Source organism: Lolium rigidum, chromosome 3, assembly GCF_022539505.1.
Source record: "Lolium rigidum isolate FL_2022 chromosome 3, APGP_CSIRO_Lrig_0.1, whole genome shotgun sequence".
NCBI lineage: Eukaryota > Viridiplantae > Streptophyta > Magnoliopsida > Poales > Poaceae > Lolium > Lolium rigidum.
Window position 1 is genome coordinate 24,236,449 of NC_061510.1, and position 15,869 is coordinate 24,252,317.

The window sequence follows — 15,869 nt, forward strand, 5'->3', positions numbered from 1 at the left end:
TAGAGCATGCTAAAATTTGGTTTGCATATTTGGTTTCTCTAAGGTCTAGATAATTTCTAGTATTGAGTTTGAACAACAAGGAAGACGGGGTAGAGTCTTATAATGTTTTCAATATGTCTTTTATGTGAGTTTTGCTGCACCGGTTCATCCTTGTGTTTGTTTCAAATAAGCCTTGCTAGCCTAAACCTTGTATCGAGAGGGAATACTTCTCATGCATCCAAAATACTTGAGCCAACCACTATGCCATTTGTGTCCACCATACCTACCTACTACATGGTATTTTCCAGCCATTCCAAAGTAAATTGCTTGAGTGCTACCTTTAAAATTCCATCATTCACCTTTGCAATATATAGCTCATGGGACAAATAGCTTAAAAACTATTGTGGTATTGAATATGTAATTATGCACTTTATCTCTTATTAAGTTGCTTGTTGTGCGATAACCATGTTTACTCGGGAACGCCATCAACAATTCATTGTTGAATTTCATGTGAGTTGCTATGCATGTTCGTCTTGTCCGAAGTAAGGGCGATCTACACCGAGTTGAATGGTTTGAGCATGCATATTGTGAGAGAAGAACATTGGGCCGCTAACTAAAGCCATGTTTCATGGTGGAAGTTTCAGCTTTGGACAAACATCCTCAAATCTCTAATGAGAAAAGAATTAATTGTTGTTGAATGCTTAAAGCATTAAAAGAGGAGTCCATTATCTCGTTGTCTATGTTGTCCCGGTATGGATGTCTAAGTTGAGAATAATCAAAAGCGAGAAATCCAAATGCGAGCTTTCTCCTTAGACCTTTGTACAGAGCGGCATAGAGGTACCCCTTTGTGATACTTGGTTAAAGCATATGTATTGCGGTGATAATCCAGGTAGTCCAAGCTAATTAGGACAAGGTGCGGGCACTATTAGTACACTATGCATGAGGCTTGCAACTTATAAGATATAATTTACATGATGCATATGCTTTATTACTACCGTTGACAAAATTGTTTCATGTTTTCAAAATCAAAGCTCTAGCACAAATATAGCAATCGATGCTTTTCCTCTATAAGGACCATTCTTTTACTTTCAATGTTGAGTCGGTTCACCTATTTCTCTCCACCTCAAGAAGCAAACACTTGTGTGAACTGTGCATTGATTCCTACATATTCGCTTATTGCACTTATTATATTACTCTATGTTGACAATGTCCATGAGATATACATGTTACAAGTTGAAAGCAACCGCTGAAACTTAATCTTCTTTTGTGTTGCTTCAATACCTTTACTTTGAATTATTGCTTTATGAGTTAACTCTTATGCAAGACTTATTGATGCTTGTCTTGAAGTGCTATTCATGAAAAGTCTTTGCTATATGATTCACTTGTTTACTCATGTCATATACATTGTTTTGATCGCTGCATTCACTACATATGCTTTACAAATAGTATGATCAAGATTATGATGGCATGTCACTCCGTAAATTATCCGTGTTATCGTTTTACCTCGCTCGGGACGAGCAGAACTAAGCTTGGGGATGCCGATACGTCTCCGACGTATCGATAATTTCTTATGTTCCATGCCACATTATTGATGTTATCTACATGTTTTATGCACACTTTATGTCATATTCGTGCATTTTCCGGAACTAACCTATTAACAAGATGCCGAAGTGCCGCTTGTCTGTTTTCTGCTGTTTTTGGTTTCGTAAATCCTAGTAAGGAAATATTCTCGGAATTGGACGAAATCAAAGCCCGTGGGCCTATTTTTCCACGAAGCTTCCGGAAGTCCGAAGGAGAGACGAAGAGGGGCGACGAGGGGGCCACACCCTAGGGCGGCGCGGCCCCCCCCCTTGGCCGCGCGGCCCCGTGGTGTGGGGCCCCCGTGCCGCCTCTGGACCTGCCCTTCCGCCTACAAATAGCCTCCGTGACGAAACCCCCAGTACCGAGAACCACGATACGGAAAACCTTCCAGAGACGCCGCCGCCGCCGATCCCATCTCGGGGATCCAGAGATCGCCTCCGGCACCCTCGCCGGAGAGGGGAATCATCTCCCGGAGGACTCTACGCCGCCATGGTCGCCTCCGGTGTGATGTGTGAGTAGTCTACCCTCGGACTATGGGTCCATAGCAGTAGCTAGATGGTTGTCTTCTCCCCATTGTGCTATCATTGTCGGATCTTGTGAGCTGCCTATCATGATCAAGATCATCTATATGTAATTCTATATGTTGCGTTTGTTGGGATCCGATGAATAGAGAATACTTGTTATGTTGATTATCAAAGTTATGCTTATGTGTTGTTTATGATCTTGCATGCTCTCCGTTTCTAGTAGAGGCTCCGGCCAAGTTTTTACTTTTAACTCCAAGAGGGAGTACTTATGCTCCATAGTGGGTTCATGCCCGCATTGACACTCGGGACAGAGGATGCAAAGTTCTAAGGTTGTGTTGTGCTGTTGCCACTAGGGATAAAACATTGATGCTATGTCTAAGGATGTAGTTGTTGATTACATTACGCACCATACTTAATGCAATTGTCCGTTGCTTTGCAACTTAATGCTGGAGGGGTTCGGATGATAACCTCGAAGGTGGACTTTTTAGGCATAGATGCAGTTGGATGGCGGTCTATGTACTTTGTCGTAATGCCCAATTAAATCTCACTATACTCATCATGATATGTATGTGCATTGTCATGCTCTCTTTATTTGTCAATTGCCCAACCGTAATTTGTTCACCCAACATGCTGTTCGTCTTATGGGAGAGACACCTCTAGTGAACTCGTGGACCCCGGTCCAATTCTCTTTATCGAAATACAATCTACTCGCAATACTTGTTCTACTTGTTTTTTGCAAACAATCATCTTCCACACAATACGGTTAATCCTTTGTTACGAGCAAGCCGGTGAGATTGACAACCTCACTCGTTTCGTTGGGGCAAAGTAGTTTGGTTGTGTTGTGCGAGTTCCACGTTGGCGCCGGAATCCCCGGTGTTGCGCCGCACTACATCCCGCCGCCATCAACCTTCAACGTGCTTCTTGGCTCCTCCTGGTTCGATAAACCTTGGTTTCTTTCTGAGGGAAAACTTGCTGCTGTGCGCATCATACCTTCCTCTTGGGGTTGCCCAACGAACGTGTGAAATACACGCCATCACACAACAATGCAATAAAATAAAGATAAGGAGAGGTTGCTACAGTAGTAAACAACTTCCAAGACTCAAATATAAAACAAAAGTACTGTAGCAAAATAAAAACATGGGTTATCTCCCAAGAAGTGCTTTCTTTAAAGCCATTAAGATGGGCTCAGGAATTTCAATGATGCACTCCCAAGAAATAAGAGTTGAAGCAAAAGAGAGCATCAAAAGCAAGTATGAAACAAATTTTAAGCCTAACCCACTTCCTATGAAAAGGAATCTTGTACATAAACAAATTCATGAAGCATAATGCGACAAGCATAGAAAGATAAAACAAGTATAACTTCAAGATTTTCAGCAAAAAGAGAGGTGTTTTAGTAACACAAAAATTTCTACAACCATATTTTCCTCTCTCATAATGATTTTCAGTAGCATCATGAACAAACTCAACAATATAACTATCAAATGAAACATTCTTATCATGAGTCTCATGCATAAAATTATTACTACTCCCAACATAAGCATAATCAATTTTATTAGTTGTAGTGGGAGCAAATTCAACAAAGTAGCTATCATTATTATTCTCATCATCAAATATAGGAGGTATAGTATCATCATAATAAACTTTATCCTCCATAGTAGGCGGCACCAGAAGACCACTATCATTATAATCATCATATATGGGAGGCATATCATAATCAACATGAACTTTCTCCTCAATACCCGGAGGGCTAAAGAGATCATTTTCATCAAAACCGACCTCCCCAAGCTTAGAATTTTCTATATCATTATCAACAATGGTGTTCAAAGCGTTCATACTAATATTACTACTAGCATGCAAATAAGGTTCCATAGGTTTTTTAATTTTCGCATTAAACCATTCATGTCTTGACTCAGGAAATAGTTTAAAAAGCTCACAGATGTTTTCCATTATGCCTTACTAGTGTTTAACAAGAAACAAAAAGATGCAATTGCAGGATCTAAAGGAAATAGCTTCGAGCACTTACAACGGCAACAGAAAATAACTTAGTTACCTGGGACCGGAGTGTGAGTGCCTTTTACCTTTCCTCCCCGGCAACGGCGCCGTAAAAGTGCTTGATGTCTACGGGTGCTTCTATTCTTGTAGACAGTGTTGGGCCTCCAAGAGCAGAGGTTTGTAGAACAGCGAGCAAGTTTCCCTTAAGTGGATCACCCAAGGTTTATCGAACTCAGGGAGGAAGAGGTCAAAGATATCCCTCTCAAGCAACCCTGCAATCACGATACAAGAAGTCTCTTGTGTCCCCAACACACCTAATACACTTATCAGGTGTATAGGTGCACTAGTTCGGCGAAGAGATAGTGAAATACAAGTGGTATGAATGAATATGAGCAGTAGTAACGGCGCCAGAAAAGTGCTTGCTGGCGTGCAATTGATGGTAGTAATATTGCGAGAAGTAAAGATGCAGTAAAACAGTAAACAAGCGATGATTGCAGTATTTGGAAACAAGGCCTAGGGATCATACTTTCGCTAGTGGACACTCTCAACATTGATCACATAATAAATAAGTTCTCTTCCTTTGTGCTACATATACTCTTGTTTGATAATGAACACCATTCGTTGTGTAGGGCTACAAGAGCACCTCAATGCCGGAGTTAACAAGCTCCACAACATTCGGCATTCATATTTAAGTAACCTTTAGAGCATAATAGATCTTTGCAATTTAAACCGAGTACTAACATAGCATACACACCTGTCACCTTTACACTATGAAGGGGGAATAAATCACATCAATACTATCATAGTAATAATTAACTCCATAACCTACAAGAGATTATGATCATAACCTACGCCAAGTACTACACGATGCACACACTGTCACCATTACACCGTGAAGGAGGAATAGACTACTTTAATAACATCACAAGAGTAGTACATAGACTAATAGTGATACAAAACTCATATGAATCTCAATCATGTAAGGCAGCTCATGAGATCATTGTATTGAAGTACATAGGAGAGAGATTAACCACATAGCTACCGGTACAGCCCTTAGCGTCGAGGGAGAACTACTCCCTCCTCATGGGAGACAGCAGCGTTGATGAAGATGGCGGTGGTGTTGATGGAGAAGCCTTCCGGGGGCACTTCCCTGTCCCGGCGGCGTGCCGGAACAGAGACTCCTATCCCCCAGATCTTGGCTTCGCGATGGCGGCGGCTCTGGAAGGTTTCTCGTACCGTGGCTTTTTCGTGTCGAAGATTTAGGTCAGGGGCCTTTAAATAGGCGAAGAGGCGGAGTCGGAAGGGTTACGGGGGCGCCACACAATAGGGGGGGCGCGCCCCCCTTGGGCCGCGCCGGCCACTTGTGTGTTGGGCCTGTGGCTCTCCTCTGACCCCTCTCCGGTGTTCTGGAAGCTTCGTGCAATTATAAGATGCTGGGCGTTGATTTCGTCCAATTCCGAGAATATTTCCTTACTAGGATTTCTGAAACCAAAAACAGCAGAAAACAGGAATCGGCACTTCGGCATCTCGTCAATACGTTAGTTCCGGAAAACGCATCAAAACGATATAAAGTGTGAACAAAACATGTAGGTATTGTCATAAAACTAGCATGGAACATAAGAAATTATAGATACGTTTGAGACGTATCAGTTGACCAAATCAGGCTCTTGATGATGCGTCTGTGGGAATTAAGAACCAGAATTGGGGCTCTACTTCAAGGTGATAAGCTTCCTGCAGTGGTACAACAGGTGGTCAACAGGAGCAGGAAGCTTTCACATTTGTCAGTTGACAAAGCTTCATTGTGGGGAGCTGAAGTAAGAGATACCAAGAGTACAAAAAGGCATGTTGTGGACATTGAGTTGAAAGAATGCACTTGTCAAGAGTGGCAACACACCGGGAAGCCATGTGAGCATGCCATACTTTTTTTGGCCTCAAAACCAAGGTTAAACATGCACCCATATTTGCATGAATATTACTCAGTAGCAAAATTCAGGGTTGCATATGCAACTCCAATTCCAGCTTTGACAGATCAGTCTCAATGGCTGGAAGTGGATATTCAATTTTCCATGTGTCCTCCCATCACAAAAAGAAAGGCAGGCAGACCGAAACAGAGTAGATTCAAAGCATGGTTTGAGAAAGGTGGGAGTAGCAAAAAGGGGAAAAAAGATAAAGATGATAAGCCTAAAAGGTCCCAAAAAAGGCAACAAAAATAGATGCAAACTGTGTGAGGAACTTGGGCATAGAATTGGTTCCCCCAAATGTCGTTACACTCCGGAAAGGCCTAAGTATGTTAAATTTTCTATTTTTGACATGCTTGTTATTGCTCGTTTGTTTTAGTTACTAATCATATGACATGCTGCTCTGTTTTTCAGAAGGAAGTGTGGAGAAAAAGGCCCACCTATTGTTGTTGATGAATGCTGGCCAACAAAAAAACCAAGAGTCAAAGGCTGTAGGAAGAAGAGAAATGTTCAGATCTTGGTAAGTGGTAATCAGGTGCAATCTGAAGCTCTTTTGTATCTGGAGTTGCCACCTGAACACGAGCAAGAGGTTTTGGTTCACTCTGAACCTCATTTGGATGTTGAGTTGCCACCTGAACAAGTTCAAGAGGTTTTGGTTCAGTCTGAAGCTCATTTGGATGTTGAGTTGCCACCTGAACTAGTTCAAGAGGTTTTGGTTCAGTCTGAAGCTCAATTGGGTGTTGATTTGCCACCTGAACAAGTTCAAGAAGATTTTGTTGAGTCTGAAGCTCATTTGGATATAGACTTGCCACTTAGTTGTTTGGTTAAGTCTAAAATTCAAGGGCAAAAGGTTGTGCTGGGGGGGGCAATTAGTTGTGGTAAGAAAACCAAGAGCACCAACCAATTATATGATGTGGAACCAAGCAGTTCAAAGAAGGTGAGCAAATCAAGCGGCACGAGGAGGCGGAAGAAATAGAGTTGTAATAATAACTTTGGATGTGATACTTGATGTTTGCTGAACTTTGATGTAATAATAAGTTTGTTGTAGTTTATTGCTAAGGAAACTTCTGTGATGTCTATTTGAATTAGATCCGGAATTCAAATTTGAATTTGAACTGACATTCCAATTTGAATTTTAAAATATATTTTTCGAGTTGATTGGTTTGTTCTGTGATGTTTCAATGCTTTATGTAGTACTATACACGTTAGTTCATCAATCCTAGACCATTTGTGAACTACAACTCTTCGTCACTGAATATGTGGTAGAAAAGGGCTAAAAAACTAGGGAAAACGACCCCATTTTTAAGCAACTTCTTTTTCGACCTTGCTCAAATCATCCAAATAATTTTCCTTAGCATGTATTATACTTATATAGTACCACTACGAAGTCTCACTTTTTTTTGACTTCATTTTCATATTATTAATTATTTTTGAAAATAAATGCTTTAATACAAAATAATGAAAAAAACAACTTTAAAACATGATATTGGAAAACTAACTTCAGATCCTTCTTAGTCACTCCTAAATGAAGCTAGGGTGAGTTTTTTGATTTTTTTTCATTTTCAAAACCCTAAACCCTCAACTCTCTCTTTGAACTCTCTCTGCAATGTCAGTTGAGGTTGTTCATTTTGTGAAGGGTTTTTTGGAAAAATTGTCATACATCATGTTTATGAATTTTCCTCGTAACTAGGTCACATGGCATGACTATGTGCGAAGGTTTCATATTTTTTTGAAGCAGTTATCCACGGTCAAAGTTGGTGAAAACCCGTTGACTGAGGCCAAAACCCCTCAAAACCCCAAACGTTGACCAGGCTAACCCTAACGACCTTTTTTAGTCCGTCGATCTAACCCTATCGATGTACTCCGTCCGTTGGATCTGTTCTTCTAGAAGTAGTAGCGGGCTGGCGATGGGCGATCCGTGGGAGGCCAGGATCTCCATCCTGAACCGTCGATGTAGACGCCAACGTCGTACCCCGTCCGTGCGATCGCGTCTTCTAGAAGGATTCCGTGGGCTTGCGACGCGATCCGTGTGAGGCATCGTTCTCCAATCTGATTCGCTTGCGTTTTTTTAGAGCGGATAAGAGGTCACCGTTTTGTCCGTTGGGCCAAGGTTTCATATTCGCTTACCTTGTAGTAATGGGCCTGCCAAAGCCTGTCTGCATGCGCCATGCACAAGCACCAGCGTGCAGCAGCGTGCGAGCTCAGCCCTCGACCAGGTCGCCGTGGCCACTTTTGACATGCATGCCTCATGCAACCGTCGCAGCCTAACCATTTTCTCGACACTCAACGTCGCAGCATAGCTATTGATGACAACACACAGCGTAGCAGAACAACGATTTCAGTCTTGCTTTTGTCCTTACCATTTATTCACTAGTAACATCACTTCATACAAGATACCAACGGTCACGGGCGATGATTTCAAGTTTCAGTAGCTAAAACAATGTCATTTGGGCATTGAAAGATTATACCACAAACAAATATCAAGTTTTCTTTGAAATGTAATTTGTGCACTAACCATTTCATTTGTGCATTTTTCTTTAAAATCAAATTTGGTAGCATCATTTCAAGTGCAATGTGCTAGCATCTTTTCAACCGCCCGTTTGCTAACTTTTTTTTGGACACATAAGCACCCTTTTTTTGACACGTAAACACACTTTTTTGACACGTAAACACCCTTTTTTTGACACGTAAACACCCACTTCCTCTTCCTCTTCTCTCTCACACGCTCTGATCCACCCACGCTATATTAAGGGCACCCCTCTTCCTCTTCTTTCACACCCCAGCACTCCTCCTTCCCTTCCCTCAGATCTACCACCATGGCGTACAGCCGCCCAACCTACCGTCTCCCTCAGATCTACCTAGAGCGTGACTCCGCGTGTGGGCCTTTTCGAGGTGGAGGACCGGAAAAGAACTTGCGGAGTTCTTCCTCTTTACTAGTTTTTATTATCTATTTCTATTTCGTTTGTACCGTGTGATGGACGTTGCTTGCTTGGGCATATATGCCCCACTTTATTATCTACTTGATGTATCGTATGATTATCCATGTTTATTATCTAGAAAAAATGTATGACTGTTTTTATCCATGTTTTAATCCATCTTTTAATCCATGTTTTTATCCATGTTTTTATCCATGTTTATGACTGTTTTTATCCATGTTTTTATACATGTTTTAATCCATGTTTTTTATCCATCTTTTAATCCATCTTTTAATCCATGTTTTAATCCATCTTTTAATCCATGTTTTTATCCATGTTGTAATCGTGTGATGAAGTCTCTATCTGCAATCTATGGGCTGGACAAACAACAAAAAATATAGAGCCCAAACTAAGCAACAACCTAAAACTAAGTTCTCAAATAAGATAAGTGCAATAATCTAAAAAGGAGTGAAATGAGAAAAAAATGGACCTGGCCCGGGCCAGTCTAGTTAGTTTGGACCGTATGCATTTTTTTACCGCTTGTCATCGTTCGGCCTGGCTACGCTCTTTTTGGGCTTGGCCTTTCCATAAAAAATTGGGCTTGGCCCGTGCCAGCCTAGTTAGGTTTACAAAATTGGTTTCAAACCCTCAACTTTGCACACAAAGCTTTGCTCCTCGACTTTGAGCTAAACCCACTCTTGGACAGTGGATACATTTTGATTTTGAGGTTTTTCTTTTTGCATCTTGATTCAAGGCGATTTGATAGCTTTTGCTACAATGGATAAATTGGGTTACATAGTTAGAACGACAAAAAAAAAAAACAGAGATAAACAAAATAGGGAGAAATTACGATTACAATGCCAATACGATTACAATGGATGGAGTTTATCAATCTAATATTGATTACGTTATCTAACAACTAATGATCAAGAGATAAACAAAACAGAGAGAAATTACACAAAAATAAAATAGCCCGGCGATCAAATTGTTCTGCTTCTTTAGAACGACAAGTTTCTTTAGCTGCTTGTTGATCTGCTTCAACTCCTGCAACTCAGCTGCCCGAACTTCTGCCCCATTGCCAACATTGGCTGATCCATATTGCTCCACCGCCGACGGTAAGGTGACCCGCGGGATGCGCCTTCCATTGCAATCCTCTTGATGTACTCATCCAACCACTCGAAATGGTTGCAACTCGGCAATTCCTGAAACCAATTTCACAGGATGAACCCTAATCGAAACATGAACCCTAATTCCCAAATTAGTTCCCAAATTCCCAAATCGGTAGAAAAAACAGAAATTGGACAAAACTACAGGAAATTTGGAAGCGGGATTACTCAGATCTCACCTTCCCCAGCTCTGGCTTGCCCTCGCATTTCACATACTCGCGCCTAAGATTGCCATGCTTGTCGCTCATTGTGACACGTCGTGATAGGAGCGCGGTACGGGGGCAATCTGAGCACCTAGTCATCTCCACTGGACCGTATTGCGGCCATCGGGAGTGGGAGGCGGAGGTGGAGCTCGACATCGACCGCTCGCCTTGCCGCGCCGCCGGAGAAGAAGGGGGGAGCGAGGCTACAACGGTCGGAATGTCGCTGGGATGGATCTGCGCTGCGACGGCTCTGTTTTGTGCTGCGAGTTGTGGGTCCCGCGTCATGACGTGGATATGTGGTGGGCCCGGCCCTGCAGGTAGATACGCCGTAGCTGACCTGGATAAGTTGTGGACCCCACATCCTAATTTAACTGCTAACGATGATCCAAGCCAAGTGTCGCACTGCAGCTATTTGGACAGGCAGCGAGTGTCGCATGCGAGCTATTCTTGTGAAAAATGTCGTTGTGCTTCCAATTCAGCTCAACGATGTCGCATAGGGGCTATTCACCCAAAGAATGAGATCGGATATTTAAGGTGGGGTAAACACATCGCACCCATTTTTTGTTTGGTAAAACCTATGCAACAAAAATGGGTATTTGGATATGTTTTTTTACAAGAAAGCCTTAACTTTTAATACTTTATTAGTTAATATGGAAAAAATATTTAAATGGGCAAATAATCTGCATTCGTTTATGTACTTGGAGACAGTTTTGGAAAACTAATGGTCTGCAATGTACAAGGATGCCGCTAATGTCCTGGGCCGAACTAATAATGTACAATGAGTAGGTTTGTCGCTCGCGTTTTTGGTCATGACGCTCCTACTCCCTACCCTTATTGTACAGGTCATATATTTTTGTCATTCATGACAAGGAACATGTATAAATTCATATACATTCCCAAGCCAAACACAACATTAATAACGAATGATTATAGCCAACTAACTCTAGCTCCTCCTAAGAATTTCAAAGCCGCTGTGAGCATCAAAAGCATAATATCTGACTTGATGTAGCTCAATGGAATTTCCCCCCATCCTTCTTCTCTGACAGATGCTATATGAGGATCATCCTTCGAAATATCACTTTTCCACCCTACATATGAATAAGCCTCCTTCTACCTCCTTTCATCATGCTTTATTTATAAATATCTAGAATACCTACAGACACATCAAAGACAAGGAAAAATAATAAGATCCTAATAAAAACTACTAGTTGTGGAACACCCACATGAAAATGAATGGAAACAAGTAATTATGCATTGTAGACATAATAATTTCCTGATATAGCATGAGGTGAGTGATTTTATAATCAACCAGTATGGCTCAAACACAATATAAAATCCACTCACCAGTCGTACACAACCAATTACACACCTAGCGATTCACCCCCTATAACATGCATCCAAAGAATCAAGTCATAGTCATCCAACTCGCATCTACTTCAACAAGCCATACTGCAATCCTATCTATATGCAAATAGAACGAGAGTGCAACATGCATCTATAAACATCTCATAACATAACAAGTTTTTCATCTCATAAATAAAGATGCGCCATGGTAATTACACATGTAGCACTAAGTCCAACCACCATATGAAGTTTTGAGGTCCCCATAATTCCTCTATAACATGCATCCAAAGACTCAGGTCAAGGATTCTGTCATCTTCATCAAACTCGCATCTACTTCAACAAGCTGTAGTGCAATCCTATCTATATGCAAATAGAATGAGATAACAACATGCATCTATAAACATCTCATAACATAACAACAAGTTTATGATCTCATAAACAAAGATCTACCATGGCAATTGTATCTATAGAACTATACCATGTAGGGCATCTCATATAGACTAAACATTGATAATACATGGAGAGACTCAATCAAGTTACTACCATGAACCCATAGTCCATGCGGTTGACTACTCCTTATTCATGTTGGAAAACAACGGCGAGGCTATGTGACGGAGGAGAGGCGGCCAGAGGCGATCCCGACTGCGGTTCCTCCTCCAATTCTCATCTGGCAGCGAACTGCAGTCTCTCTGTTTCTGTATATATCCCTGCGCTACCGCCTGTCGGTCGCAAATAATATATCAGGGTATAAATAGGCGGTTTTAGGTTAATACTAGCATGAAATCGATCCGATCGGAGTTTCGAAGCTCCAGGTACCCTCCACATCGTGGTCTAGGGGTAAAAGAAATGTGTGGCCCAACTGGGAAGCCTGTTGAGCCCTTGGCTTCCATCTTCGCCTTGTTGGAATCGTCTCGAAAATAGTGAAGTGTTATCTTTGATCTTGCCCTTTTTGAGTTCCAAAGCTCCCTGAAGTGAAAAACACTAACATGAGATTTTCCTTCCTTGTAGAATCAAATATGAACTTAATGGGATTTCGTGAAAAACATATAAATCACAAAGAATAGTGGTAATAACTCCTACTATTATGCAAATATGAAGGATAATAATATAATAAACTCCAAATTTTATGGGTATATATGTTTCCAATGTATCACATTGCTACACAAATCGAACTATACTCCCACAACATGTTGTAAAGCATTGGCTTTACCCTGTTCATGACGAACACATCGGAGATAGTCGCTAGCACACACCATCACCACCCGACTAAGAACATGTCCATGTAAAGTGAACTGTCGGGCATTCGTTGTCGTTCCTAGCCGAGGGTAGCATGGACTAACATTTTCTATTGACTGAGGCTGATCATAGTGGGTAGTATCATGTATTAGTATCATGCATATGATATTTTTATATGATACTATCTCTATAGTGGGTAGTATCATGGAGTGGTATCATAATCTTGTTATATTTAATAATCTGTAGCATCTCAATGCAAAATTGTGGACAAGATTTGTTTGGCATTAACTTTTTCTCGTGATGTGCGCTATGATACAGTATTCACCTATGTTACTCTAATCTTCTCTCTCCTCTTTAATTAGCTGCCACATCAGCATTTTTGTGGGACCAATGTATATGATAGTACTACTTAGAGCAAAATTAATAGGATAGCCTACTGCCGGCTATTTAGAAGTGCCAGGTCATTGTAGAGTCAACAAAAAGCCCACTCATATAATAGGCTAGCTATTAGATGGCTGTTAAGTGGGCCAATGCCGCATGCGAGGCTCCTTTTCTTGGTCGATGTGCTAGCGTGCGATAGCTGGAGCGCTAGCTCTCCTCTCTCTCCTCTGTTCTCTCTCTGCCACCTAAGTTTTAATGACATGGCAAAGCTTGTAGCCTGATGAGTAAGCACTATTGTAATTGCTCTTATGATACTAGCACTATGGCTAGCCTGAACGACATAAATAAAACAATTATGAGTAGTAGGTAGTACTTAAGTTTCATTGCCCCCATCATTAGCCTCTTTAATTGGTACTATTTTCCCATTGCAACATGACATAAACATTAAATGGTGCACATGAAATAGAAGTAAGCTTGAGGTTGACATTGACATTGAGATTGAAGTGATTCATACTCTCTTAACTTACTAGCCAATACAAAATAGCATGACATCAAGTCATCAAGATCATCTCGTCGTTGGTCAAATGAAACTTCCTCGCCAATCCAATGCAATCCTCAATCATAGAAGCATTTCATACACATTCTAAAACATAAAACATATTCAATCTCTCCTCACTTCGTTGTGTTTGCATCGTACTCTCATTTTTATTTTATCCACCCTTAGCAAATTGTGGAGGGTTTGTGCCCCCATCTTTCTCTCACACCTTTTAGTCTATCTTAAAGGGTGATTGTGCCTGTCAAATTCATGGTTCGCTCCACAACCTATTTCTCCAGGTGTACTGGCCTTACGTTTTCAGGACAGAAGTTAGTATATGAACAATTGATGTCTATATACACTTGTAGAAATTTGCGTCTGCAAGTATTACACGTTGCATGTTCAGATGTTAAGCACGTTCACATCCAAACTAATTGAAGAAGCTGTTACTTGATCGGAGTAGATTACGATGGCCTAGCGGCTCTAAACGTCGGGTGCAGGAGCCGGCCGATCTCCTCGTCGTCGGCGTCCATCGGCTGTCCGGTGTCGTTCCTGACGCGGTGCACGGCCGTGGTGTTGAGCGACCGGTGCTGGAAGCCGTAGAGGTTGAGTATCTGGTCGTCGGCGAAGTTGAGCGCGCGCTCCATGCCTCGCCGGCACTCCGCGGCATCGTAGCTGGCGCCTTGCCCCCCGCACGGCTTGCAGCCGACGAAGTGCGTGACGAGCGGCCACCGGTCGTCGCCGAGCCCCGGCCGCCACTTGCTCCGCAGCTCCTCGTACCGGTCCACGATGCCCTTCCAGTAGCCGTGCAACACGTAGGAGCTCTCCAGGAACACCTTGTCCCCCCACCTCTCTCGCTCCGTCACCAGCAGGTACACGATCGCCGACTGGTCGTCCGCCTCGTACGCCCCCCGGTTCGACAGCGCCTCCCCGAAGATCTTCCCGTAGTGCTCGCGCACCGGGCCGCGCGGCCCCATCTTCGCCCACGCGTCGAGGAGGTCCAGCGACCACTGGCAGTTCCGGATCACGAAGCTTCCGGCGTTGGTGCCGAGCCAGCTCTTGGCGTCGTACACCGCGTCGTCCCAGCCGGGGAGCACCAGGTTATGGCGCGCGTACTTGCCCCACGGCGGCTCGAACAGCATGTCCGTGAAGATAACGTCGGAGTCCACCCACCAGAGGAGCTCCGTCTCCGGGTGCGCCACCATCAGCGCGCGCAGCAGCGGCAGCTTCGTCCAGAACCCCGACATCTCGGCGTCCAGCACCGCGTTGCTGTAGAAGATGTCGAAGCCGTGGACGCGGCAGTAGTCCGCCTTGTTCTTGAACGCGCGGAGGAGCAACTGGTCGCCGTCTGGTTTGCTGCACCGGCGCGGCGACGAACCGGTGACCACCAGCACGCGCGGCCGCCCCGGCGCGACGGAGGCCGGGAACCGCGGGTGCGCGGCGAGCCACGCCGCTCTGTGGGCATCGTAGTCGGACACGGCCGCGCCCAGCGTGTACGGACGGTCGGTCAGCTGGCGCAGCGGCTTCTTCGCGGGCGCGCTGGCCGGAGCGTCGCGGCTTGAATACTCGATGCGGATGCGCGGGAGCCCCAGGTCTGACGTGAACAGGAAGAACGCGCACGGCGCGAGGAACATGATGACCGGAATGATCGGGACGTTGGACATTGGATTATGCCTGCCCCGCCGCTCCGGATCGTCTTCCTCCGCCATCGCCGACGACGCTCTACTCTACACGCGCTGGGTATGACTGCAACGCTGCACTTAATTTCACTGGACGACCCTACTTAAATCCGAGAGGCGATGACGCGCCGGGCCGGGTTTGGAGGTTTCGTTTTTCTTGTGTGTGTGTGTGTGATGAAGACGGCCGGCGCCGACTGGACTTCTGAACGACTGCTGCACAGAAGAATATACTACATCGCCGCACCGGTCATGCCGTGGTTGTCATCGTGGCCTACTGATTGGGAATAGCTGTCCACATGCGCATAAAATGGTAGGTGCCAATGTTGTTTTCGTTGATTTAATCAATGGAACCCGGGAGGTTCTCCCTGTTAATCTA

At 43.5% G+C, this 15,869-nt stretch overlaps 1 protein-coding gene across 1 annotated transcript; it reads right to left on the reverse strand.

Annotated features, from left to right (window-relative positions):
* Window positions 1-14,150: 14,150 nt before the first annotated feature.
* Window positions 14,151-15,530, reverse strand: LOC124695148 (probable glycosyltransferase 4). Its single transcript, XM_047228036.1, has one exon. It carries the CDS (start codon window positions 15,521-15,523, stop codon window positions 14,279-14,281), a length of 1,245 nt encoding a protein of 414 aa, XP_047083992.1. The 5' UTR covers window positions 15,524-15,530; the 3' UTR covers window positions 14,151-14,278.
* Between the last annotated feature and the right edge of the window lie 339 nt (window positions 15,531-15,869).